Below are 26087 nucleotides of genomic sequence, written 5' to 3' on the forward strand. Positions count from 1 at the left end.
TGCCCGCAGCAGCAAAGACGCGGGAATACAAGGATCAGCGGCACGCGGCCTGATCTTGTAGTAATCCGCCCGCAGCCTTGTGCCGCGAGACATAACTTGCATACATCTCCAAGTAAAAGAGAAAGTCTCAGCTGTCTCCCCAGCAGTGTTTGAGACAATATCGACTCATATCAGTTGTTAACATGGCGGCAACTCCACAAGGTTGTTTCTACTTGATGGAAGTGCCGTAGTGGGAGCACCAAGTACAGGCAAAGCTTGGTAATAGCACAGTTTCCACCTGATGTGCCATGTTGATTTGGAAGACCATTCCGTGCGTTTGCATCGACTTCATCCGCCAGTCAACTCGGCAGGGACCCGTGACAGTCACAAGCAAGATGCCGCCCGTGTTATCAAGCCTCATCAGCTTAGCCCTATGATGCTTGCTTGAACTCATGTACGAGATATGATACGTCAGAAAAGAACGAGATGGTGTGTGAATTGACGCCTCATCATCGGCTAAAAGGGGGGAGGATTCTTTAGCAGCATGGCTATATTGATCCACTCACCTGCAGAATATGTTGAATCGAGTCTCTTCAATCTTCAATCGGCAAGTGCCCAATCAAACGACCAGAGCAACAGACATGACTTGCTGCTCGGCGTGTAGGGAAATTATCGTGCCCAGCAAGTTCTCTGCCGCTCGATGGCTTTGCTGGCACCAACGGAGACGGGAGCCCCAGCGAATCTCGACCGCCCACACTCAACAAAGCCAGGCTGGTAACACTGGTTTTGCCACGGCCGTTAGAGAAAAGCGATCCAGGTCTCCATCTCAGAAACGGCCTGTCAAACCGTGGGGTCCGGTGTACCGTGTAACAAACTACCCGGGGTTCGGGATGCTTCTGTCTTTGAATCTTAATCCGCCTAGACAAGCAGGTGACTTCACCAGTAAACGCAGTGAAACCCACAAAAGACGCCGAAAGTCTCTCCGTACAGCATCGTGACTGGCGGCAAGCGACGGGCCAAACTCATTGACCTACTTCATACCGGCGAGCCAATGCCACCTAGATCTGCCTGCAGCCCCCCTCCCCCTTTCTGTCCCCCGGAGACGTAAACGGCCCAACGGCCCAGCGTAGTCCTGATGTGACGAGCTGGCATGTGGAGAAGACAGAGTCGGCTCATTATCTGCCCATCTGATGGGTGGGCGCAAATTGTAGCATCCGGGGGAAGCAGCTCATCGAGAGGTCACACCAGCGCACCCGTTCCCTCCGGAAATTTTGAAAGTAAAAGACTGCATTCGGTGACGCAATAACGCCGGCAGAAGACAGAAGCAGCCGGCGAAGGGGGCAGGCCGCCTGTCCACGACATGAAGAGGGAAGAGAATCGGGTTTCGAGTCGACTGGGAGCGACCCCTCTCTCCCCCAACAGACTGAAGCTTAGGAGGAAACCGAGGCATGCATCCGGCACGCAATTTCTAGTGATTCGCTTCGAAGCTGTCGAGAACGATACAGGAGACAGCGTGGCAAGTTGTTCAATGCCCACGCGGGATACGAAGTACTCGTAGTCATGTTAGGTCCGAGAATTCGAGTGACGCTGTGCCATTCGAAAAGCGAGCGCCTGCCGTGGCACATGGGCTAGGATTGGCAAAACGCCCAGTGCCGCCACATGGCAAGAACGACAAGACATTGCTGCAAGACATCTATAATGCCCTAGATAGATTAAGCTAGTGAGAAAATAAAACGGGGGGCATGTAATGTAATTGTTATGCATTATCATTATTTAGCATGATACCAATAAATTAAAATTACAACCCTAACCCTACCTACAACATTGCACAGCAATAGACTGCCTACCTAGGTAGCTAGCTTGACTCAGATAACTCCATGATCCAGACAGAGGGCTAGTAAGACCTACAAATCGTGCCACAACAACATGGATCAAGTCCCGCTGGAAGTGATACAATATATAGAGATATGTAAATATATAGATATCCCGTCTATCAATAGTAGTACAACTCGTGCCTTTTTTTATCTTTCCTTGGACGGGCGGGCCCCATGCCTCTGAGGCTCTCCCGTTCCATCCACCCCAAGCATGTAAGCTCATCTAGCAACAGCCAACCGACCGCTCATGAAAAACTTGGCCGCATTTGTTGCTGCCTAGGTGGTCAAGCATAAACACAGAAGAAAGCAAAAACATTTAGCAATTGTTCCACGCGCCCTGCACTCCTTGTCGTCCCAGTTGTTCCCCTTTGATCTGTTGATACAACGGCAGGCACCTGTAATATAGCACGGTCGTCCAAATAAAATGAAAATTTCGAGGCGGCATAAAGAGTGCATTATCCCCTTATTTATGCATCAACCATGCCGTCTGCGATGGCTAGGCGTTGTTTGGCCGTCTTGGCTCGTTTCCCAGCCGCCTTCCCACGTCCTCTCTTGCCCTTCGTATCGCTTTCGGCAGGGGTTGCTGTGCCAGAGGCTCCAGCTCTGCTTCCGTCGTCAAAATGTCCCTCGCCTGTGCCGTGGTTAGTATTAAGTTGTCATTAGACACATATACATATACAACCAACGACGCAGAGCAGTCTTACCTTCATGATACATGTCATCCAAGCTGGCGGGAGCTTCCGCCTTCTTGCGCTTTCCGCCTCTCCTCTTCTGTTTGTCATACTCTCCGGACTCCAAGAGCTCCTTCTCACGTCGTTCAATCATTTCAGCCTGCTCGTCATCGGCCAGCCACATGGCAATATCACGGTTGCGGTTCTCAGGTGCACGACGACCAGAGAAGTCAACGCTGGCACCACCTCCTTGGATAACGACACGTTGAACTTCCTCCTTTTGAAGAGCTCTCTTACGGATTCTCTCTTCAATAGTACCGCGGGTAATGAGGCGATAAACAGTAACTTGCTTCGTCTGACCTAGTCTGTGGGCACGGTCCATGGCTTGCGAGTCAATTGTAGGGTTCCAATCCGAGTCGTAAAAGATGACAGTATCGGCAGAAGTAAGATTGATTCCCAAACCACCCGCACGTGTAGACAGCAAGAAGATGAAGATTTCGGGTCGGGTCTGGAAGTCGTGGACAGTGTCACGTCGATCCTCCAGTTTGGTAGAGCCGTCGAGACGGCAATACTTGTAGTTGCGGTAGGTGAGATACTCCTCCATCATATCAATCATGCGAGTCATCTGAAAGTACAGCAGGACTCGGTGACCTTCATTCTTGAGTTTGAACAACAACTCATCCAGCTTAGCAAGCTTGCCACTGTCGGTAACAAATTTGCGCATAGAGGGGACCACGAATTCGGTGAAGCGCTTTCTCTCGCTGTCGGGCTTGGGGAGGAGGCTACGCGAAGGGTATAGCTCGAGAGGCACCTTTTGTTCAACAAGTGACTTCTCCTCCGCGATATTAGGACCGTAGAGAGCCCTACGAATGGCGGGGTTGAACATCATGTCCTGGCGTTCTCTGACCGCGCTCATGCTGTTGCATGAAACCTCCACTGGGGGGGCCGAAGCACGAGATCGACCAGCAATCTCCAGTCTGCTCAGACCAGAGTCGTTGTAACTGCCGCGAGCAACATTCATAAGATTGTCGAGGATGCCTTCGGTAGTAATCTCAGCAAGAGGACGGCGATTTTCTCTGGCGCAAATGTTGAACAATGCGTGCGCAGGAGTGAATGTCTTGTCCTCTCCTTCCTCGTCATAGACGATTGACATTTGGCCAATTCTATCGCTCTTTTGCAACTCATTGACTGCCCGAGTAAAGAGGCTGTCATGCGCAGCCCTGTAAACGTCCCTAGCAGAGACGTCTGCAAAACGAAGCCAAGAGAACGCCTTTGACTCTTGCACGTTCTCGCGCACATGGTCAGGGGACCAAATATTCATCATGTGATTCAGAGCCTTGTTGCGCCATCCAGCCCTGGCATTATCCCTCGAGGCCTTGTTGAGACGACCACCCTCCGTCCAGACTAGCGACGGGAGCTCAAAATTGATCAGACTACGGGTAGAGTAGCCTGCAACAACTGTACTTCCTTCACGCACAAACGAGGCCGTTTCCGCAAAGTAGCCAAAGGAGTATGGAGCAGTAACCTCGGCGCGTTCAAACAGATCTGGATGATTGCAGACTTTTCGGAACTGCATGACCAAGTTCATCAAGGTGCCCGAATCCTGGTCGTCTCCCATGGTGGCCTTTTCAACGAGGTCCATAATGTTGATCTGGTTCCGAAGATTGGTGTAGTAAGCTCGCTGTCTGTATGTGAGGTTGCAAAACACATCCAGTTCAATCTTATCACCAAGCTCCTTTTGTACGTGTTTCTTGACACGACGGAGCATAAAGGGCTTCAGAATCATGTGGAGACGCTTAAGCTGGTCTTCGTTGAGCTTTGTGTTACTCTGTGCATGAGACTCGATATCCTTGGAGAACCATTCGCTGAATTCGTCGTGGGAGTCGAAAAGGGACGGCATGATGAAGTGGAGGAGCGCCCATAATTCCTGCATGTTGTTCTGAATAGGCGTGCCGGTAAGTAGGAGTCTGTTGCGGCAGTGAAAGCCCAACAGAGACTTCCATCGAGAACTCTGGGAGCTCTTGATAGCTTGGGCCTCGTCTAGAATCATGTACTGCCACCGCATCTTTTGGAAATATGCCACATCAGAGACAACTAGCTGGTAAGATGTCACACAGACGTGGAAAGCGGCGTCCTTGCGATATGTCGAGTGCTTCCTGTCCCAGAATTTACGCAGGACCTTCCGGTCCGGTGCACTGCCCCAGTAGGGGAGAATCTTGAACTCGGGAACAAACTTGGCAATTTCCTGTTGCCAGTTGTGCAACGTCGAGGCGGGTGCAACAACCAGGAAGGGTCCCCAGATGTCGTGTTTCTCGGCCAAGTAAGCCATGACAGAGATGGACTGCACTGTCTTTCCGAGGCCCATTTCGTCGGCCAGGATACCATTGATGCCCTGTTCGTACAGGTTGACCAGCCAGTTGAGGCCCTTGAGCTGATACTCCTTGAGCTGCGCGTTGATGAGCTTGGGCTGCTCAACTTCCATTTCTCCAAGACCTGTGGGATTCTGGAAGTTCATCTCGCCTTCTTCATCCATATCCAGGTCACCCTCATTGTTGAAGGCGCGCGCTTTCTTTTGTGCCTCTGCGATAGCATTCTGAGCATTCGCCATCGCAGCGGCCTGCAACTGGGTCTCGTCTTCATTGTCAAAGTCGAGGTTCTCGAAATCGGTAACTCTGTCTCCGACGGGGCCAGATGGCTCTGCAATGTCAAGCTTGTTTTTGGGTATTTCGTCGCTGGGCTGAGCAATGTCAGGGTTATCCGTGCTTCGCTCTACTTCATCGGTCTTGATCTTCTTTCCGATAAAGTGGGAGTACAGCTCGGTCTGTGAGATGAGGAAGTTGAGCTTTCTCTTCTGGCGAGCGGCTTCGCGGTCTGCTTCCTCCCGTCTGGCATTTTCAATCTCCTGCTTCTCGGCAGCCTTGCGCAAGTCACGCTCTTCACGTTCATTACGTTTCCAGAAGCCCATCATATCACGCATAACTCGCTTAGCACGTGCCTGCAGATCCTTGGTGCCCTTGTTGGTCCGTAGCTGCCATCGCTTGGCTTCCTTTGATGCCAGAATAGCCGTCTTCTTGAGGTTGGAGCCCTTTGTCGCGTAGGAGTCAACAGCCATCTTGAAAGTCTTGTTGACATCCTTCCGAGCCATGTCGCGCCAGATCTGCTCATAAATCTGATTGTAGCCCTTGGAGCTAAACTTCTTCTCCAGTTCAGACACCTCGTCCTTTTTCTCCTTGACAGGCTCCTTGCTCTCCTTTGTCTTCTCAGTATCCTTCTCCTTCTCCTTTTCTTTGTTGGATCGGCCCTTGATCTTGATTCGGACCTTGCTCTCCTCCTTGGGGGGGAGTTCCTTGCCCGCATCGAGCAAGGCTTGGGCCGCCTCGGCGGAGTCCTTCTCGGCCTTCTTCTGCTCCTTGGATTTCTTAAGACGCCCTCCTTTGCCTCTGCCCTTCTTGGGAGTGTCAGCATCTGAGGCTAAGAAACTAGACATGGTACCACCCTCCAAGTTGAGCTCCAGATTACGCGCTGGTCCTTTGATGCCCTTTTGCAAGATAAGTTTGGTCTGTTGTGCCTTTTTGCTCGCACGTTCGGCATCGCGCAAGTGCTTCTGGCGCTCGTTTTCATCTGCAGCAGCGTTCGCTCTGGCCAAGGCAGCTTCTTTGAGTTCAATAGTGACAGCCATGGACTTCTCGCGACGTCGCTTCCGCTGCATGTCCTTTTTGCGCTCCTTCTCAGCAAAGAGCTCCTGCTCGCGAACCTCATGAAGCGCCTGGTCGTAAAAGACGTCGTCGTATCGTCGCTTGCCGAGTTCTGAGTGGAGAAGCAATTTTTTAGCCGCGCTCTTGGTGTATTCATCACGTCGAAGACGTCCCTGATCAGCGTCAAAATCAATCATGATGCGTCTGCGCTTTTGGGCACGTTGCTTGTATTCCTGCTCGTCGAATTCGGTCGGGTCGAGGCTCGGTACGTCATTCTCAATCTGAATTTCCGAGTTTGAAATTTTCTTCTCCATCTCACTGGACCACGTCTTGGTAGCTTTTGGCTGGCCATTTGCTAGGCGCTTCGAGGTTGATCGAGGCTGAGGCGACTCCCTCTTCATTGAAGAACGACGTTTACCCTTGGGGGCTTCCGCGTCCCGTATGTCTGATGCTCGGCCTTTTGTTGGTCGTCGGCCAGGCTTCTTCCTCACTACTGACTCTGCTTTTCTGGCCCGAGTCGGTTCGGGTTCGGGTTCGTGTTCGACATCCCTTTCCGGCTCGACTTCAGTATCGCCGTCTTGTTCCGGCTCAAGGGGCTCTGGACTGGGGCCACGCGGCTCGGGTACGGGCTTTGGTACAGGCTCAGCACTAGACAGGATGTTGGAAAAGGACATGGGATCAGCCGATCGACCAGGAGTCTAGATTTGCGCTAGATTAGCATCCGAGTTTCCACCAACAGCTGTGCATCTGTTTGAGATGAAAAATGATACAAACAGGACCGTCTTAATGCCAAGAGGTGGCTTACATTTGTCGATGATGCAGACACGGGTTTTGAAGGTGAGACCGCGCGGGGCTCTGACTTGATGATGGTTGACATGGCGGAGGAGCCGTTGGTGGTCGAGTTCAAAGTGGCTGCAGGTACATGTCTTTCTGAAGGCGAGGGGAGTTGGGCTGTGCGGCCCGGCGGACTGTGAGAGCCAACTGGCAAGCTCGGGTGAGAGTGAGATAGCGGGCTTCGCGGCCTGTTGTATGACGGTCTAGGCGACGTGTAATGACCGTTGTTGTTGCTGTAGTATGAGGATGAGTGATGTTGGTCGGCAGGTGTCCGCTCGTAGGGGTAAGGGTCGCGAGCAGTCTGTGGCGATGGATTCAGATTAGTCCGAGTCAGAAAACGCGTGAGGCGAAACAAGTCGCAGCCATGGAGCCATTAACACGGGTGGTGTGCAATTTTTTATTTTTTTTCAGAATTGACGACACAAGCCCCCAGATGACAAAGTGTCAAAATGATATGGCAGATGACCACGACGAAGGCGGATCAGATGAAAGTAGTGACCTCTTCTATTGGGGACCTTTTTTTTTTTTGTTGGATGGTCCCGTGTTGGTGCTGGGATGGACGACGGCAAGTGCAGTCGGAAGAACAAAGCAAAAGAGGAGGAAGGGGAATTGTTGATTGGCTTGGTTAAGTGTTGAAATTTTGAAAAGGCAGGAAGCAACAAGTGCCGTGCACGAGTGAAATAAGAAAAAAAAGAAGTGGATTGGGCTCGGGCGACGGCTTACCTTTGGCGTGGAGTTCTGGGGCGCGTTGTGCCAGGAGTCGGATACCCTGCGCTCCTTGGTGGTGTCGGTCGTGGGGTCGTAGACCCGGCCTGATGCCGGCTTGTCGCGAGTGTGAAGGGATTGATGATGAGAGTCGGGCGATGAGGCAGGCGGCGGGTAGTAATTGGATGCCGATGACGCCGGGGGGTGTCGAGGCGACACTGGAGGTGCCCCGTGCTGGTGGTGATGATCGCGGCTACTCGACGTGGGCGGGTTCGAGGACGTCGAGGGGGGAGGCAGCGGCGGGGGACCAGCAGCACCGGCTGGCGATGAGGATGAGGACGCCATGTAGGGAGATGACGATGCTACACGGCCGGCAGCCGCGGGTGCAGAGCCGTGGCCGTGGTGACGATGTCCGGTGCCGATGGCGTGGTGGTGAGCGACGGAGCTGTGGTGCAGCGGCGGCGACAGCCTCGGAGGCGATTGGAGGGGCGGGCTGGCAGCAGCGCCGTGGTTGTGCTGGTGGTGATGATGATGGCCGCTGGCCGAGGTGGTGATGCTGGCGTTGGTGTTGCGGCCGGGAGATGCAAAGGGAGGAGGAGCATGGAAAGTCGAGGCAGACATGGAGGCAGAGGCAGAGGCAGAGGCCGAGCTGGCATTGGCGTTGGCGCTGGCGCTGGTGTGGGCGTGGGCGTGAGCGTGGGCGGAGCCAGTTGGGACGGTTGGTGAGCGCAGGCTGAAGCTGGCCGCACTGGCGGTTGTGGAGGATGAATCCAGGTGCCGAAGCGCTGCGCTCCCTGCATGCGCATTCATCACGTCGCGCGCCGCAGCGTGGTGCTGGTGTCTGTCGTGGCCGCGGCCGTGTCTGTCCATGTCGCCCTCGCCGCGTGCCTCACCTTTGCCGTCGCCTTGCGCCCGCGGCAGCACCGTCGACCGGAAGCTGTTGTCCATGGCAGAGCAATGCGTCTCCAGCAGCGCGCGAGGGTTTGTGAGTCTGCTGTGAGTCTATGGCTGCGCAGCCTGGCTGGCCGCGGAGATGGCGCAACTCGCGAGGGACTCCAGACACCAGAGACGGTCACAGCCAAGACCAGCCGGCGGTGCCTTGGGACTTGTCTCGTTTGTTCGGCTACGAAAAATAGTGGTCTAAGGCCACGAACCCATGCGTGCGAGAACGTAGAGGTTGTCGCGCGTGAGGAAATCTAGGTCGGCTTCTGGCCAGCTCTGCAAAATTCGGCGCTGCTTGCTCTCCTCGCCCGGGATGTAAAGGCGCACGCCGGTCACGGCCAAGGACACCGAGTGCAGCAAGTACCTGGGTATTAGATGCGAGACGCAAGATGGCTCACGAGAGTCAGGTTGGCATGGGCCGGATGAATTGCCCACAGGTCTCGTTCGCGAGTGACGCGGAGAAGCGGTACGCCGGTGATGTCTGGCGAGTCAATGTGTTAAATCCACTCCGGGATGTGAGTCCCAGGAATAATGTCCGGCCAACTTTAGGTGGCGATATAATGGTGTTGAGGCAGCCGATGGTCGAGGCAGGTGCGATGGGGATGGTCAAAGGATGCAAAGAGAAGGGGAAAGGGGGCAGGCGGAAAAGAAAATCACAGCCACTGATGATGCCCTGCTGGGACAGACAAAGCCGAGTTGTGATGGCGGATGATGTTGCAGCAGGGCACACCTGGGCACTTTGGTCTGGCGTGTTGGCCCCAAGTTCGCCAGGAGCCGACGCTGGACCACGCAGATGTATGTATTCTTAGCCCGGAGGATGGAGTCCGGAATACATGCCTGTGTCTGCATGTAAGTACGGTCCAGCATGTACTTGGGATGTGTGTACCTGCCAGGATCGTGTGGAGCCGGGCAAGCCGCGCCGATGCGAGCATCTACAGGACTGCAGCCGAAGGGCCAGGGCAGGAACAGCAGTATTGATCTGCAGTACAGAAGACGGAGCACGGGGTACGGGGTAGTATATGTACCTTCAATGGTACGGAGTACATATACAACTACAAGCCAAAGTGACCACTCATCCGGAGGAGCTAGAGGGCTGCGAAACATTCACTCAACCCCGAAAAGTGCACAGATATACTTGAGGCCTTTGCGTGTTTCCAACTCGTCCAGTCTCGTCGTGGATCTGGTCTATCTACTCCGTATGCCGGGCATGATTCGTGCGAGCGACGCGGGCGTCCATCTCTCCATCCTGAACCAACCAGTGTGTGGGTGAGCCACGTCCCCGGTGGTGCGCAGGTGGGTATTATCTCTGCCTCGAGAATGAAAAGTCAACTTGGAGCAAAAGTGAACGGGGCCCCGACCTGGACCACGACCAGTCGACCACACACACTCTCGCCCGCAACACCCGACAAAATTCTGCCCCCAATGGTTTGGCACGCAATTGGACTCTACAATAGGTCGCCAGATCCCCCTCCAAAGCCCAACACATTGCCGATCCGCCACGACGGCCGCGGTGAAATGCCTCGCCAACGACGGCCATGCCGGCCATTTATAAACACCACGCTATCTTCTAAAGTTGTCAGAGACATCGCCGGGGACCACCCGGGAAATAGCCTGCAGCCAATGAGCAGTCGCCCTCGGCTCTGACATGCACGTATGCGGAATCTGTCAGCGGGAGCTACTTTTGGTCCACGTCCACGGAGGTACCACTACTAGTAGTACCACGAGGCAAGCGCAGGGCAAGGCAGGTACCGCCCAGAGGGAACGCCGCCGTCAACGGTGTGCCAGTGCTGAAGTCAAGGTGTCTGGCGTCACCCAAGACCAATCGCCAGGTACAAGGTACCTCCAAGCACCCACCCAGCCCGAGACATGGCTGTCAGGACAAAAACCACTGGACATCTGGCCCAAACCCAGCGAGATCAAAAGAGTCAAGTCAACAAGCCAAGCAGCAGGTAATGATGCTGCTACTTGACGTTATCAGTAGTACCGAGTCTCTGTCGGTATAGGCTGCTGGCCCGGTGGTGAAGAATCGCACCTAACGGCCTAGTGTCACGTCCTGCATCAAGATGCAAGCGCACGCGGCCTCAAACACAACATTGAAAGGCGTTGACATCTCGCCCCCCCTCCAACAAGAAATCACCTTGACACTTTAATTGTTGGTCGGGGAGCAAACTTGGCGACCCAAGTGCTGCCAGCGGCGTACAGCAGCCGCCCATGCCGTGGGACCAGAAAGCATCAATCGCTCCGTGTCCCCTTTCAGCCCCAAATCGCAGCGCCTGCAGTCAGCTTTCTTCCCGCCCTCCGCATTTCAAGGCTTCGGTGAGCCATGGTGCAAATCAGCTCCATTGATTTAAAGAACTTGGAGGGAAACATGTACTCCGTCCGGGTAGTTGACCCATGTAGGAAAGGGGGAAGGGCGTGATGCTTCTTGACTCGAGACCTCAGCATTCCGGCAAGGTTGGGCCTGCGTTGCCGTCAGCATTGTTCATGCCGGCAAACCCGCCTGGCCAGCAACCGCGCAAGGATTGTGGCAGCCGCGCCTGCCATGTAACCCAAAACTCGTGCAGTAAGCAGTAAGCAGGCCATGTTGTGGTGTTTTCAAGAAGCTCCAAATAGAGAGGGGGGGGACCGACTGGAATCCAATCACCGCCGTCTTTTTGGTCACGGTCCACTTTTCCCTAAAACACGCGAAGCCCACTTGGCCCAACGCTGAAGGTCAAGCACAATGTTCGCCTCCATTGTTATTGGTCCTCGCTGCAAGGGAGGCTGCTGTTTGTGAAGCCTTTTGGGAATCTCAACATCTCCTCTTCAGGGTTTCTGGTGTACTCCTCTCACAGAGACAAATGTCAAAATTCACGGAGATATTTGCGCAAGTCACATGTTTGCGCAGTAATTACGTATGCAACAAGTTCTTTTATGTAGACGTCTGCTATTTGAGCAGAGCGTTGGAGCTACGACTCCTCCAAAAAAAAGGGGGGGGACAAATAAGAAATGTGCCAAGTCTATCCCGTAACACAAGCATCTGGTCATGAATGCATGCAACTCACATCTAAAAGGGTATCGCGGCCATGCCTCAGCGTCAATGCGGCGTTTCCTGGTTCACGTCATTCCTGATGACGACGCCGCCCGCCGCTATATATCATGCCGTCGCAAACCCCGTCATGCCATTTTCGTCATACCGTCTATGCCCAAGTATTCAATCTTATTTCCATTCTCAAAGAAACTAAACCCAATTACACAGCACCAGCTGAAATCATCTTCTTGCGCAGATAGTTCTTGTAATCGCCAATTGTGCCGTCCCATACCTGAATGGTCTGGTTTTCGCACACAAGAATTTGCTTGGCAATCTTGTCCAAAAGTCTATTGCAACAGTTAGTCATCGAACCTTTGTCAAAATGAAGTTGGCATTGGCACATACCGGAAGTCGTGGGAGACGACAACAACACCACCGCTAAAGGCGTTGATGGCATCAGCCAGACTGTCAATAGTGGGGATATCAAGACCGTTGGTAGGCTCGTCAAGCAGAAGCATGTTGGGCCCGTCAATGGCCAGCAGGGCAAAAACGATTCTGCTCTTCTGACCTTCGGAGAGAGTGCCCATCAGAGCAGTCTGCGAATCGCCAGTCAAACCATATCGGCCAAGCTGCTGACGCCAGTACTGGTAATCCTGGGACTTCTCCTTGTACTTGTCTCGTACAAAGTCGAGCGCCGACTTGGTGAGATCCAGCTGCTCAGCACTGTGCTGGGAGTAAAGACCGAGCTTCAAGTGGGTGTGGCGAGTGACGGAACCTCCGGTGGGGGAAAGCTTGCCAGTCATGAGACGCAGCAAAGTAGACTTGCCAACACCGTTGGGGCCGACAAGGGCAGTTCGGGAGTCCATGTCGAAACCAAGGTCCAGGTTGCGATACAGGTCATCAGCTGGGTCTCCAGAGTAAGAGAAGGTGACATTGTCAAAGGACAAGACAGGAGGGGGTAGCTTTTCGACGTCAGCGAATCGGAAAGTGAAGACCTTGTCAGGAGTGACGGGCTGAATGAAACCGTCGGCCTCCATCTTGTCCAGAATCTTCTGTCGCGACTTGGCTTGCCTGACCAAGTTGGCGTATGTACCTGCACTGGCAATGAACTTTTTGATGTGGGCAATTTCTTCCTGCTGCTTGGTGTAGGCCTTCATCTGGTTCGTCTCATTCTCGGCACGAGTCTTGTGGTAAGAGTCGTAGTTACCACCATAGTACTGGAGGAGTCTGTCACGCATATCAATCATGTTGCTGCACACGCCGTTGAGGAAGTCCATTGAGTGGGAAACAAGAACGAGGGTACGATCCCACTTCTTGAGGTACTCTTCGAGCCACACGCAGGCCTCGAGGTCCAAGTGAGCGGTGGGGTCGTCAAGCAGCAACAGCGAAGGCTTCACGAACAGGGCCTTGGCAAGAGCAACTCGCATTCTCCAACCACCAGACATGTCCTTGGTCTTCTTGTGGATAGTCTTTTTGTTGAATCCGAGACCAGTGAGGATGAGTGAGGCACGAGTGGCAAAGGTCGAGGGGTCCATCTTATCCATGTGCTGTAGGAGCAAATATGTTAGCAGCCTGCTAATGAGGCACAGGTTTAAAGGGTCCATACATCGTAGAGGTCAATAAGAACGGGGCTTTCGGGGCCTTCGTCCTCGAGGAGCTTCTCGGCAAGCTTGTCGAGACGCTCCAGTTCCATCTCGGCCTCCTTGACAACCCATTCCAGAGCGCCGAGATCGCTGGGAGGAGCGCCTTCGTTCAGAAGATAGATGTCAATGTGCTCGGGAATGGGGAATTCTCGGGCAGCAATGGCCTTGAGGAGTGTACTCTTTCCGCAACCATTTTCACCGAGGAGACCGTATCGGCGGCCAAAGGACAATTCCAGGGTCGAGTCGGTGATGAGGACGCGGCCGTGGAACACCAAGCTGGTGCTGGTTATTTTGACGTCCTTGCTGGCATGGGTCGATGACAAAACACCGGTGGTGACTCGATCCGAGATACCGTGCTTGTCCATCTGCTCAGCGAGGCGCTTCACCTCGTCAAGCTTCTCTCCAGAAGTGGCGGGGGCGTCGTCCTGGATAACATTGCCGTTGGCATCGAGCTCGGGCTCCTTGGCCTTTGCCTTGGCTCCCTTTCCGGCCTTGGTTTTGCCCTCGGCAGCCTTCTTGGCGAGTCTCTTTTCCTTGGAAGCGGAAGGAGGCATATCGGCGGTTCAATTAGAAAACAACGACAAAGAACGGTGAACAAAAATTTAGAACAGCGAGGGGACGGTTGTCGGGTTCAAAGGAACGTCACGAAACCGAATGCCGTATGTCGTCGTGCGTTACTTGGGCACAGTAACACAAATGCTCGACTAGGAAATAAGTGTGAGTCTGTTCCGGATGAAGAAGAGAAAAAGAAAAGGGTTGAGCCAAGCGGCAAGACAAGTGTTGCACTCCGAGTCGTAGGTTCCGCTGGCAAAAGCCGTCGAAAAAGATAATGGAGGCGGGGTGGATTTTTGGATGGTGGGGCGCAGCCAGAATTTTTTGGTTCGATAAGACAGACTCTGACTCTAATGATACATGTCAGGCATCAAACTAAGGCATTAACTAAGCCAGGGCACACAAAATTCCTTCGGCATCGCCACTGGGGCGGAAGTTTGTTTCAAAGGGGCAGGGACTAGAGGGATGCTATTTCCTATGCGACTTTATTGCAGTGCAAGGCTCAATGGAGCAGTCATTCCAGCAGTTCGTATTTCTGGTTGTATGTACGGCTGCACCATTTTGTGTACCACGACTGATAAATTTTTGGTGGGCGGCAGTTACGACGGCTTGACGTCATGTTGTGCCTTCCGTTCTTGCCCGATAAGATTTGATAAAAATTTTTGCCACCCTATTAGGCTCGCTACCCTACAGCGACTGTGCATGGTCGCTGGGGTGGTTCCAATTCAAGCACCCGAATCTGCAGGACTGTAGAATTTGGAAAGTACACAAGCAATCATTCTATTATTTTTATCTAAATCAGTAGGTCGTAATGGGTATAGAACTGGTTTGTAGTAGACAGCCGCAAACGTCGAATTGGATGCTCAGGGCCACTTTCCAATTTGGTTACTGTCAATTCCAAACAGACAACTTCCACAATTTCCAGACTCGCAACGAGCAAATGAACAAAGTGCCTTTGGCGCACAGCGTCTCTCATGCTTGTAGCCTCCCCATGATAAGTTCAGCTGGAACCACCTGAGGCTGTGCCTCTCCCAGCGTGCGTCTCGCCAACTCCTCCGCGCCCTCGACGTAACCAGGATATGGCAAGGACGTCAAGGTTCTCGACAGATGTCTAGAACAACGGCCGTTTGAATGCACCAAAGCTGAGCTTTCTGAATTCTGTGGTCTCGACCGGTATACGGATGGATCTGTCGACTTGTCGGCAATGATGCCTCGTCTTTGAGTGTCCATGTCCTCTGGGGTGCGTTGGCCTGTTTTTTCTTTGCGGTTCTGAGTTCGACAGATGCAAGTGTGTCTCATCAGCGACAGAAAGTCACAACTGCATCCCAGTGAGTACTGCCGTCCTTTGCCTTGTTTGCAATCGTTGGGTTGGAGAGCCTTACTGCATGGTATGTCCCATATAGTCCTGTGCAGCAGATCTCACCGCAATGCCCGTCATATCACATCAATGCTCTCTCAGCTGCGATAATTCCATATTGTACAGAACGCACGAAATGCCGAATACGTCTCCCCCCCTTGCGGAGCTAAATAGATTTCTTTGCTAAAGCTGATGCCTAGAAGCTGCATTTTCGCATAAATTCAATCGCCCAAGGTGGCATCGTGCGGTGCCACGGCGCCAGGCAGCAGATTAAACCATGTGCATTTAGATATGGCTTTGTATCACTGTAATGGGTACCACTCGAAGGAACAAAGAAAACAATGGCGTTTTTCCCCTATGCGGTACACGAAAAAAGATCGAAACGATTAAAAGTATACATGCAGTCAGTAGACTAGGCGTCCACGTCTGGATCTAGCCCGTCATATGCCGTTTCAGTTTTCAAATCAACATCCCTATTAGTTGCCACTCGCGGATTTGCTGCCTCACTATGCTCAAACTTTGCTTCTGCAAGTCTGCCTGGATCGTTGATGGAACCGGGCTCGGATGCGAATGCTTTCTGGACACCATCTTGTACATCTTGGTTATCAAAACCACCTCCCTTCAGATTCTTGCCATGAGGGCCGCCCTTGTCCGGAACGTGTTGGCTGCTGACACATGACGGCGCGGATTCGGCAGTAGAGTCATCCGCATGGGAGCGAGGAATGGCTCTGGAGGAAACATCGCCGGGCTCAGCATTGCGGTTTTTGGCGAATTCGCCATCGGCTCTGTATGATTCTGCTGCTAGGGAATCGTTTTGAACGTCGCCGGCCGATTCACGCGTGACGGGGGCATTTTTGCCAGCGTTAACCTGAGCTGTTAGTTTGAGTGAGTCAAAGGGGAGGATCCTGTTCGGCTCGTCCATGATATTACCTTGGTGCCTGCACTAGACGCTCCACTGCGAGTTTGGACCGAAGACATTGTGGCCGTATGGATTAGAAATAAGAATACAGTATGCTTGAAACTTGCCGATATTATGTTTCATTCAACACCCGCGAAGAATGATATACAACCTATGATTTCTTGAACAGCCTCCGAGATATATATATAGCGACTAGCCGTCTTCTTACATGACATCATGACGCATCATCACCAAGAGTCGCTGGCGGACAACACCCTCACATAGCCAAACTGCTTACTGGTCAAAGCAGCCCCCAAACAGCCAGTTACATCATTTCCAAGTTTTGTAAGAAGATGTATGTACCCCACAGGGAGGAAGTAGTAATGGGATATGTAAATGGATTGGCGATCTCATAATGTGTTGTCAAATCTAATCATGACTCTCACACTGGTCATTGGCTCTACTCGTATGCACTTTTCCCGCTCAACGCAGTAGATACCTAGGTAATTTCCCGAGCGAGATGCTGTCGAATTTGTAACATTTAATGTACAGCAGGAAATTCAACATGGCCTGAAATCCCGAAGAACTCATGGCCGTTGGCGTCCGAGACCGTTATTGTTGGGGGGGTTGCATTTGACGTGGTGGCGGGCGAAGTGTCCGGGAACTACATACAGAAGACGTCATAGAACGGTCGTTCGAAATGTGTGAACAGGATAAACAATGGGGAAATTTTGTTGACGCCACGCTGAATCAAAGGGCTGCAAAGTACATGCTTGGAGTCATGTTGAGCCTCGTGATTGATTAGAAGCGGACCTTGAAGCCTCAAAGTGTTTGCATAAAGCGCAGATGCCGGCGAAGGGAAACCATCGCAGCAAAAGAAGATCGAGGACTGTCGGAGGAGAGTGGCCGAATTGTCGAATGTAGAATCCCAGTGCCTTATAAGGACAGCTTTCTTGCCAAAAACCCTGGCCTGTAGATGTACCATAACTCTGTAGATACTAATAATGTGATCAACCCTGATCAATCTGTCACGCAATGATGATCATTATCATAGGTTGTTGAATCATCGAAATAGAAGACCCCGTCAGCGTCAACATGGATGTGAGTTTGCAATCCTAAGCTCCAAGGGAGCACGTGCGGGAAGCAACAAGGCAAAGGCTTGTGACAGGTAACTTTTTGCAACAACAGCCGCCACATTTATCAAGTCCGGCCCGTGGTCTTTCACAGCCGATCAGCAACGCGAAGACGAAGACGTAGACCTGGAGCTGTTCACTGGAGACCTTGGAGTGCATCGGTTGGTCGTCTTGTGTCTTGGGGCACGCCACCAATTCTAGGCGCACGACATCCAGAGGCAACTGCCTTTTGACCATGCTGGAACTGGGACTGAAGCAAAGAAGCATGCTGAAAAGTGATATATAATATGCGATCCACAAAGCTGGAGAATTCGACAATCCTCCCAATCACTGTTCAATCTCAACTATCTCAACTCAGGCGCTCGTGGCTGGGAGTAGCATTCTAGGGGATGAGTGCCGCAACGATTATACAGACGCAAGTAGATGGGAAAATGGGAGATCATCGAGAGCCTCGCCACAACAGCATTCTCCATACAACACACTGTATGTGGGACGATGATGGCCCAACCTTCGAACAAACGATGCGGCCCGTTCAACAGTGTGATCCTTGGTTTCTTGGCAACCAGGACAGGTGAAGCGGCAAAGCTGGCCTGTTATAAGCCTAGTGAAAACCAGACTGAGATTGCGGCACGCAAGGATATAGCATGGGCCCGGCGCAATGTGGATGCTTTCAATTTCTACGAGAATCGAGACGGGTTCGGCAGCGGATGAAGACTCTTAGCGAGAAACTTGGTCGTGGTAAATTGCAACCAAAGCGGCACGAGGGGTTGAGTTGCTTGGCAGCTTGAATAACATCGATAGTTGGCCAGGAGGCCAAGTTTCGAGACCTTCTCGTCCGTCGCTTGCTGAAAGCCAAGAGTTGCGAGCAGTTCTTTGTATCAATAGAAGTTCACCACCCAGCGACTCGGCTGCAGTAGCTGGACCGCCAAAGGGATCCGAGGAATGGGTAACTGATGGTGGACGTCAAGGGATGAAGGTCGATCACTTTGGCTGACGCGTAGTCTAGAATCTGAAAGAGAGCTAGACAAGCGGGCTCATCCTGACATCGGTGACACTTGACAAGCGGAGGAGATGAGAATGGCAAGTATGAATAGGCAGTGGGAACGGTGGCTATGCCCGGGACAAGTGAATGAATGCAGCTTTGTTTGCATTCGTTGGATTCTGACGGTTTCCACAACGAATTGGGCTACCGGCGCGAATCTACTGTGCTTGCTTTGATATACGCATTTCGATCTTGGTATGATGCCGAGTTTGGACAGGCACATGAGTTGGAATCAGCAATATTGATGCGGATTGGCATTCTGCCCCCCATTGCACTGCCAGAATTGTGGATGGGGAGGATTTGCAGAAACTAACCGAAAGTCAACACACGGCATTTATTTTTAACTAAAAGGGGAGATGGCTCAGTGATGGGAGTGAATCTCTGGCAATACGAGCTTGACGCCTCTGCACTGCCATGCTGAATTCGGAGCAGCGTTTGGGGAATCGAGTGGTTGTTTCTGGAGAATGTGTCAGGCGAAGGTGAGGATGGCTCGAATGGCTCCAAATGCGGAGATGCTGGTCGTCCCATTCTTTCTGTGCTTCTGGGCATGCACTGGATGTATGTTGTCTTTGGTTGTTTTGGGAGACTAACGAATGCCAAGCTACCTTTGTCGTAGGCTGCTTGCACTTTTGACGCCGTGTCGAGGCAGAGACAGAGAGAGAGAGATGCGGAGGAAACGAAGATGTGGTTGTTGCCAGGAAGCAAAGCCAAGCCCATCGAAGCCGCCTACTTAGGCAGGCCCCACTTGGCCAACGCTGTTCTGGTTCGTCTGGGTTGGCGGCGGACCTGCATGAACAAGCGTGGCAATGAGACTGACTGACAAGACAATGTCATTGACAGCAAAGTTGAAGGATGGAATTGGCGTTTCAGGGCTGACGCCCAAGGTGCTCAACGGAAAGGCGGCAGCAAAGTTGAAAGATGTCGATGCGAGAGGATAGGACGGACCGAGATGCTCTGGCAATGCCGTTAGTGTCTGGTTTTGCTAGCCGCCCACCCAACGACCCAACGCGCGCCATTCAGACCAACCAGCACGGGCATCACCTCCTTTTGGCCACCCGTCTTGAAGATTCATCAGTCATCAAAGTCCAGATGTCACCAATTGCCCGCCAGGAGATTGCCCCTGGACCGATCATCACAAACAAGCTCGTCTGTTCCTGGTGCTGCGCCTCGCGCTGGCCAGGAGAAGTGGGGGCGATCAGAGGACGTTCAGGGGGTTGCCCAAGGAGTTGTTCAGGGAAGAAACGGTGGCCCAGTGCCCCAGCCAGTTGGACGGTGCATGAGTTCCAGTGATGCAACTCTAAGCCTGTTCGGGGCACTGGGGGGTTCGAAGAGGCTGTGCCGCTACGCTGATGTCTGCTGTGGGGTTCGCTGGGGGGTCTAGCGCCTCACGCCTCCCGCCTGTGCATGTGGTCGGTCGATGTCAGATCCTACGGTAAGCGTTATGTACAGCTGGTCTGGTGTAAATAACCCCCAGGTGCCTTGTTTCATTGGCCGAAAGTCTGGCGACATAGGGGAGTTCCAGACAGGTGCCGACAGCGATTCGAGAGGTTCTAAAGAGAATTATGGGGAAAGGATGTTTTAAATTATGACATTAGGTTCGGTACAAAATAATAGAGGTGCTTCATGCCCAAATGTACTTCGACCTCCCCCTAATAAATAGCTCCTATTGGCTCTATGGCACTTGGCCCCGTGTGCCTGTTTTGTACCGGTGGCTAATAAAACTTGCGCTGAACCGTGCCGTCTGGATGCCCGTTCGACCCAGTCTGCTAGCCTGAGCCAATCAATCCCCGCGCTGGCCCCCTGAATATCCATTTGAGGGATTGGCGCCAGCCAATTTCCTTATTCTCCATCTGATGGCAACCCCTGGCAGTACCTTGTGGTCGCCTCCTGTGTTGTCGGCTTGCCTTCTCTTTCGTTCCTTCTCCAACTTGACTTTGGTCAAAACCACACTCGTTTCCCGATCTCAAAAGCTACGGTTTTGGCTCTGAGGTCTCTTCTCCATCATCTTCTTTTTCTTCTTTTTAATACGCGTCTAATTTTTACCAATAGAGGTTGGCTGCCTCATTTGTTACGCCTTTTCTGACACTCCTTATCGTCCATAGCAAGCTACAACAACTTTTTGAACTACATTCCTGACACTCCTTGGAAATACTCGTCAAGTTTTTTTCTCTTTTTCACACTTGCAACTGTTCAACCCGTAAAGAACAAGAGAACAAGCTTCCGCATTTGCAGTATTGGAATCCCGCCAACATGGGACTAGCTAAGCTTTCGTTGGCGTTCCTTGCCGTCGCAGGGAACGCCCTGGCCGCCGCCGACATTGAGCCCATCGAGGTCAAGGTCCGTTGACAGCATTGTTTTTATTACGCCTTAGAAACCAATTTCTGACAAAAGCAATTGCATCCATACAGGGCTCCAAATTCTTCTACAAAAACGGAACTCAGTTCTACATGAAGGGTATTGCTTACCAGCAGGAAGTCGGCGCCGGTGGTTCTTCTTCTTCTTCCTCCTCCGATACAAAGAAGAACTACGTCGACCCTCTCTCCGATGAGACTGTTTGCAAGCGTGATGTCCCTCTTCTCAAGGAGCTCGGCACCAACGTCATTCGAACCTACGCCATCGACCCCAAGGCCGACCACAAGGCCTGCATGGAGCTGCTGCAGGATGCCGGCATTTACATCGTGTCCGATCTCAGCGAGCCCGACAATTCCATCAACCGCGACACTCCTCAGTGGAACACTGCCCTGTTTGAGCGTTACACGGCTGTCATTGATGAGCTTGCCCAGTACCCCAACGTCATCGGCTTCTTTGCTGGAAACGAGGTCTCCAACGCTAAGAACAATACCGCTGCCTCTGCCTTTGTCAAGGCCGCTGTTCGAGACACCAAGGCCTACATAAAGAACAACAAGAAGATTACCAGATGGCTTGGTGTTGGCTACGCCGCCAACGATGACAAGGATATTCGCGCTGAGATTGCCGACTACTTCAACTGCAACACTGTCGAAGAGTCCATTGATTTCTGGGGTTACAACATCTACTCTTGGTGTGGAAAGAGCTCTATGCAGAAGTCCGGCTATGATCAGCAGGTTAAATTCTTTGAGAACTACTCTGTCCCTGTATTCTTTGCCGAGTATGGTTGCAACAACGACGGCGCTGCCAACCGTATCTTTGACGAAACCACCGCCCTCTACTCTGATGACATGACTGACACCTTCAGCGGTGGTATCGTCTACATGTACTACCAGGAGGCCAACGATTACGGTCTGGTCAAGGTTTCTGGCGGCAAAGCCACCAAGCTCAAGGACTTTGACGCCCTGAAGAAGAAGGTCAACGGGGCCACGCCCAAGACCGTGGAAATGTCCGAGTACAAGCCCGGTGGCAAGATGAACGAGTGCCCCAAGTTGACCGACAACTGGCAGGCTAACAAGGCCCTCCCTCCTACCCCCGATAAGAGTCTCTGCTCCTGCATGGTCAAGTCCCGTGCTTGCGTCCCCAAGTCCGGCCTTGCTGTCAAGAAATTCGGCGACATCTTTGGCTTCATCTGCGACGCCTCTCCCGAATCTTGTGCCGGTATCAATGGCAATGCCACTACTGGTGTCTACGGTGCCTACAGCATGTGCAGCGATGAGGAGAAGCTTGCCTACGTTCTTGATGCCTATTACAGCAGCCAGAAGAAGGCCAAGGATGCTTGCGACTTTAACGGCTCCGCTGAGACCCAGAGTGCCAACTCTGACTCCTCTTGCTCCGATGCCCTGGCCAAGGCCAGTGACACTAACAAGAAAGCCGCCACCGCTACCTCTCCCATCGGCGGCGGCGGCAATGCCAAGGCTACTAGTAGTAGCGACAATTTTGCCGTTCATGGCGCCCCCGTTGCCCGTATCTTCGCCATTGGCGACTTTGCTGTGGGCCTCTACATGTTGGTGGCCCTCTGCGTTGGTGCTGGTATGGTTGCTCTGTAAATTGCGTGATGTATATACCTTGGTGGAAGTTGTTTTTGGAGCGTACATAGTGTATGGTTCTGGTGTCGGGTTCGGACTTGTCAGCTGTCGTCTTCGGACTATTTTTGTATCAAGCATTGCTGTTGCCTACTTTCCGTGGCACAATAGAAATGAGCAAACCACTTATTCAAGGACGTGTCGTATTTCGTTTTCTCTTGTTTCGTGTAATGTGGGTGTCTATGAATGGGCTGTTTCACAGCTCGTGACAACGGGCTTTTGATATTGGTTGGGATGACGATGTGGTCCAGCTGAAGTGGGGACCTGTCAACTCGGTGATACCACATCTGACTGAATCGGCCAACGACCACGACAGAACGATATAAACTGGGAGGAAGCATTTACAAACGTATGCGAATAAATTCCGACTTCCTATCCACGCAGACGTAAATCGCGCCTCGAATCAAGCTTCTATGTACTTTTACGCAAGGCAGGAATATTGACGGGCAGGCTCCTTTAAGCACAAAGTACACGAGGCAACGACCACGTCACATGACGTCAGGTCGGAATGGCGTTCATCCTCGACGTCACACACGCACTGACACATCTTCATCGTCAATTTTTTTTCTTTTTTTTTTACGGATTTGTTTTATTTCGTTTCATTTTAGAAGCTACCATCTGCGGAGTGCTTTATCCGGCACCACCACCCAAGACATCGTCATAGGACAGGCAGCTGGCCATGCCTTCCATGCCGCAAACAAATGGGGCAGACTCGGTGTCACTAGGTCAGCCTTCATTTCTTCATGACTTGAGAGCATTCTTGAAGGAGTGGATTCGATTGAATTGGATGGATGTGCTCCTGATGCTAACCATCGGCGCCTTGAGTATGTGCGTACGTGCCGACATGACCACCTTCACATCCTGGGTGTACCCATGTTAAAACTAACACGAGACTGGTAGGTTTATTATGCCCCGATCAAGGTAGTGCGAACCTTTCCCATCACATTCAATGGCTCGGGGGATATCGTGTATCCCGAATGGGCCTACCCCTACCGCGGTTGGATTTTGCCAGCGTGGTTCTCGGGGCTGGTTTCCATCCTTGGACCTATACTTGTCTATCTGCTTGCCCAGGTTCGAATCAAGTCGGCTTGGGACGCCAGCAATGCCATCATGGGCACAATGTGGGCCGTCTCACTTGGGACGATCTTCCAAGTGACTATCAAGCAGCTCATAGGCGGATTCCGACCATACTTTCTTGATGTGTGCGAACCGGACATCTCCCTAGCAAGAAGACACAACAAGACTGGATTGAACGCGGTTGGGTTCCAGCAAGTCATGTACACCACAGAAGTATGCACGCAAACCGACACCTGGCGACTCAAGGAGGCGGTTACATCATTTCCAAGCGGCCATTCAACCGCGGCCTTTGCGGGTTTTTTCTTCTTGTTTCTTTGGCTGAATGCGAAGCTGAAAGTCTGGGCGGACCACAAACCGGCATTTTGGAAACTAGCACTGACAATGAGCCCACTGCTCGCAGCCGTCATGATAGCCTGCTCACTCACTATTGACGCCGCGCACAACTGGTACGATATAGTGAGTGGATCGATGATTGGCATCGTCATGGCCGTCGCTTCGTACCGGTCCACGTATGCCGCCGTGCTGGATTGGAGGTTCAACCATTTGCCGCTGCGGGAGACTGAGCCTTTCGGTTACGACTGTGATATTGTGACGCAGACGGTTACACGTAGCGTCGGATGGGGGGGAGGCGTGCACGGTTTCAACGAGCCAGGTGAGCGCGACAACCGTGATTTCTGCGGACATGATTCGACGGAAGCGCAGAGGAGCGACACTGGCGAGACAGTTGTCGAAGGCAGACCCACGAGGCGGGCTGTTGCAAGGTCATATCACAGAGCTGGAGAGCTTGGCACATGAGAGCTGAGGTGTTGCAACTATTGGCGCTTGATTACCATTTCTGGTGAAACGCCTGATACTTTTTTTTTTACCTTATTTACCCTAGTTGACACTTTTTGCTAGCTCCCGTCTCAGAATTCCTGTAATTTGACTCTTTGTCATCTCCCATCATGAACAATTCACATCATAACCCCAGTCTCGGGCCCCAGGGTCATGCCCGGCTCACATCTTAATGGCTGGCAGCGAGAGCCGCCTCCCTCTCCTTGATGATCTTGGCCGCCGACGGCCGGCTCTTCAACTTGGCAAACCAGGCGTCGTAGGCGTCATAGCCCGACAGGTCCAAAAGGTCGCCGGCCATGCTGGAAACCGCCACGGCCCACGGGACAAACATGAGATCGGCATATGTCAGCTTGTCGCCGACCAGATACTCGGTCTTTTGCTTCTTCAGGTGGGCGTCGATGACGCCCGTCACGCGGCGAACCTCGTTGGCGTAGCGGTCGATTGCCGACTGGAGCTTTTCGGGGTGGTACCGCGTGAACCAGATGAGCTGGCCAAAGTACGGGCCCTGGCCCGACATTTGGAAGTGCTCCCAGACGCGGGTCTGGTACTTTTCGGGCGTGCTGGTGTACTGGAGCTTGTTGGTGGTGTCATAGGTGTCGATGAGGTAGTCGATTATGGCGCCAGACTGTGTGGTGTGTTGTCAGCACGGGGGTCTGAGTTGTTGTTGAAGGGCACTGTCAAAGTGTGCCTTTTTTATTAGTACGTACCTCCCAGAGACTGATGCCGGTGTTGGGGTCCTCGAGGACGGGAACCCGGCCATTGGGGTTCAGCGAGATGAAGGGCTCTTCTTTGACTTGCTTGAAGTCGAGAAACTTGTGCTCGTAGGGGAGGCCGAGCTCCTCGAGGATGATGGCTACTTTCCACGGGTTGGGGCCGCCCGCGTGGGAGTGGAGGGTCATGGTCTTGAGGCTGGCCATTTTCAGTGATGGTTTACTTTTGGGGAGTTGGTGGTTTGAGTTGATGGTGTGCGTGAGGATGGTTGAAGTTGGAGGCGAGTGTTTTGGAGTCGTGGGACAAAGTCAATTGATATACTCGTCTCCAAACTATCAGGGTACGCGTACTACTTAAACTTTTCCTCCAGTGACATGCAGAATCATCCAATCTCTATTGAGGCCTTCTCCACGCAAACCTCGAGGCGCTCGGCGCCGGGACTGTGGACATGACATGTAGCCCACGGCGCAAGTGGGTAGCTTACCAATCGGCCATAATGCTGATTATAAATAAATGCAATGCCTAGTTCACGGCCAAGCGGTTTTCCGGCGCGGCCAGGGAGACGGGGGGGGACGTCTGTCTGGGCGCATTGAAACTCGGCGACCTGACCCGGCCGGCTAACAAGCGGATAATCGCCGATGGTTGCGTCGTCTATTTCTGCGGTGATTCCTCATCATGAGAGAGGGGGACTTTGTGGGCGGATAACAAACAAGGCCGACGACATCGATATTAGTCGGTGGATGCTGGCGGGCTCCGAGTGGGCGGACAACAATGGATCAACGCAATTAGGATAAACTCTACAGAGTCATTGCCGCGCTAGGCGATGAAAATACTATATCAAATGGCAGTCTAGTCCTGTTCGCGGCTGTGGATGTTCATAGTGTTGTATGTACTAGTACTAGTGCTAGCAGTACTAGTAGTATTTCGTCGCTCGGGGCCGAGGGCCAAGGGCAGAGAGCGCTTATTCCCGTTTCGGCTGAAACAACTGCTCTAACCGGAACCAAGAGGTGGAACGTACATGAGGTCATTGTCTCCTCCCTCTCGGGTTCCAACTCGAGTCCCCGTGGAGGCCCGCTTACCGATGTGATGCTATTAATAAAAACTGCTCTGTGGTTCCCGGCCCCGATATCCGGGCCGC

At 52.6% G+C, this 26087-nt stretch overlaps 6 protein-coding genes across 6 annotated transcripts; 2 read left to right on the top strand and 4 right to left on the bottom strand.

Moving 5' to 3' along the window:
- Positions 1-2320: 2320 nt before the first annotated feature.
- Positions 2321-8706, bottom strand: MAA_04715 (Helicase; the record flags this gene model as incomplete). Its single annotated transcript, XM_007822811.1, has 4 exons — positions 2321-2484; positions 2558-6917; positions 7025-7354; positions 7777-8706. The coding sequence occupies 4 exons, from the start codon at positions 8704-8706 to the stop codon at positions 2321-2323; spliced, it is 5784 nt and encodes a 1927-aa protein (XP_007821002.1).
- A 3224-nt stretch (positions 8707-11930) lies between these two features.
- MAA_04714 (ATP-binding cassette sub-family F member 2) lies at positions 11931-13907 on the bottom strand (the record flags this gene model as incomplete). The annotated part of the gene is made up of 3 exons (XM_007822810.1): positions 11931-12057; positions 12116-13257; positions 13317-13907. The coding sequence occupies 3 exons, from the start codon at positions 13905-13907 to the stop codon at positions 11931-11933; spliced, it is 1860 nt and encodes a 619-aa protein (XP_007821001.1).
- Positions 13908-15674: 1767 nt separating this feature from the next.
- MAA_04713 (uncharacterized protein) lies at positions 15675-16184 on the bottom strand (the record flags this gene model as incomplete). Its single annotated transcript, XM_007822809.1, has 1 exon — positions 15675-16184. One exon carries the CDS (start codon positions 16182-16184, stop codon positions 15675-15677), a length of 510 nt encoding a protein of 169 aa, XP_007821000.1.
- A 4401-nt stretch (positions 16185-20585) lies between these two features.
- On the top strand, positions 20586-22291 carry MAA_04712 (glycoside hydrolase family 72; the record flags this gene model as incomplete). The annotated part of the gene is made up of 2 exons (XM_007822808.1): positions 20586-20672; positions 20744-22291. 2 exons carry the CDS (start codon positions 20586-20588, stop codon positions 22289-22291), a joined length of 1635 nt encoding a protein of 544 aa, XP_007820999.1.
- Positions 22292-23006: 715 nt separating this feature from the next.
- MAA_04711 (PAP2 superfamily protein) lies at positions 23007-24199 on the top strand (the record flags this gene model as incomplete). The annotated part of the gene is made up of 2 exons (XM_007822807.1): positions 23007-23159; positions 23228-24199. 2 exons carry the CDS (start codon positions 23007-23009, stop codon positions 24197-24199), a joined length of 1125 nt encoding a protein of 374 aa, XP_007820998.1.
- Positions 24200-24407: 208 nt separating this feature from the next.
- On the bottom strand, positions 24408-25155 carry MAA_04710 (Glutathione S-transferase/chloride channel; the record flags this gene model as incomplete). The annotated part of the gene is made up of 2 exons (XM_007822806.1): positions 24408-24863; positions 24946-25155. The coding sequence occupies 2 exons, from the start codon at positions 25153-25155 to the stop codon at positions 24408-24410; spliced, it is 666 nt and encodes a 221-aa protein (XP_007820997.1).
- Positions 25156-26087: the final 932 nt, after the last annotated feature.

This window comes from Metarhizium robertsii, assembly GCF_000187425.2.
Source record: "Metarhizium robertsii ARSEF 23 chromosome Unknown MAA_Scf_1, whole genome shotgun sequence".
NCBI lineage: Eukaryota > Fungi > Ascomycota > Sordariomycetes > Hypocreales > Clavicipitaceae > Metarhizium > Metarhizium robertsii.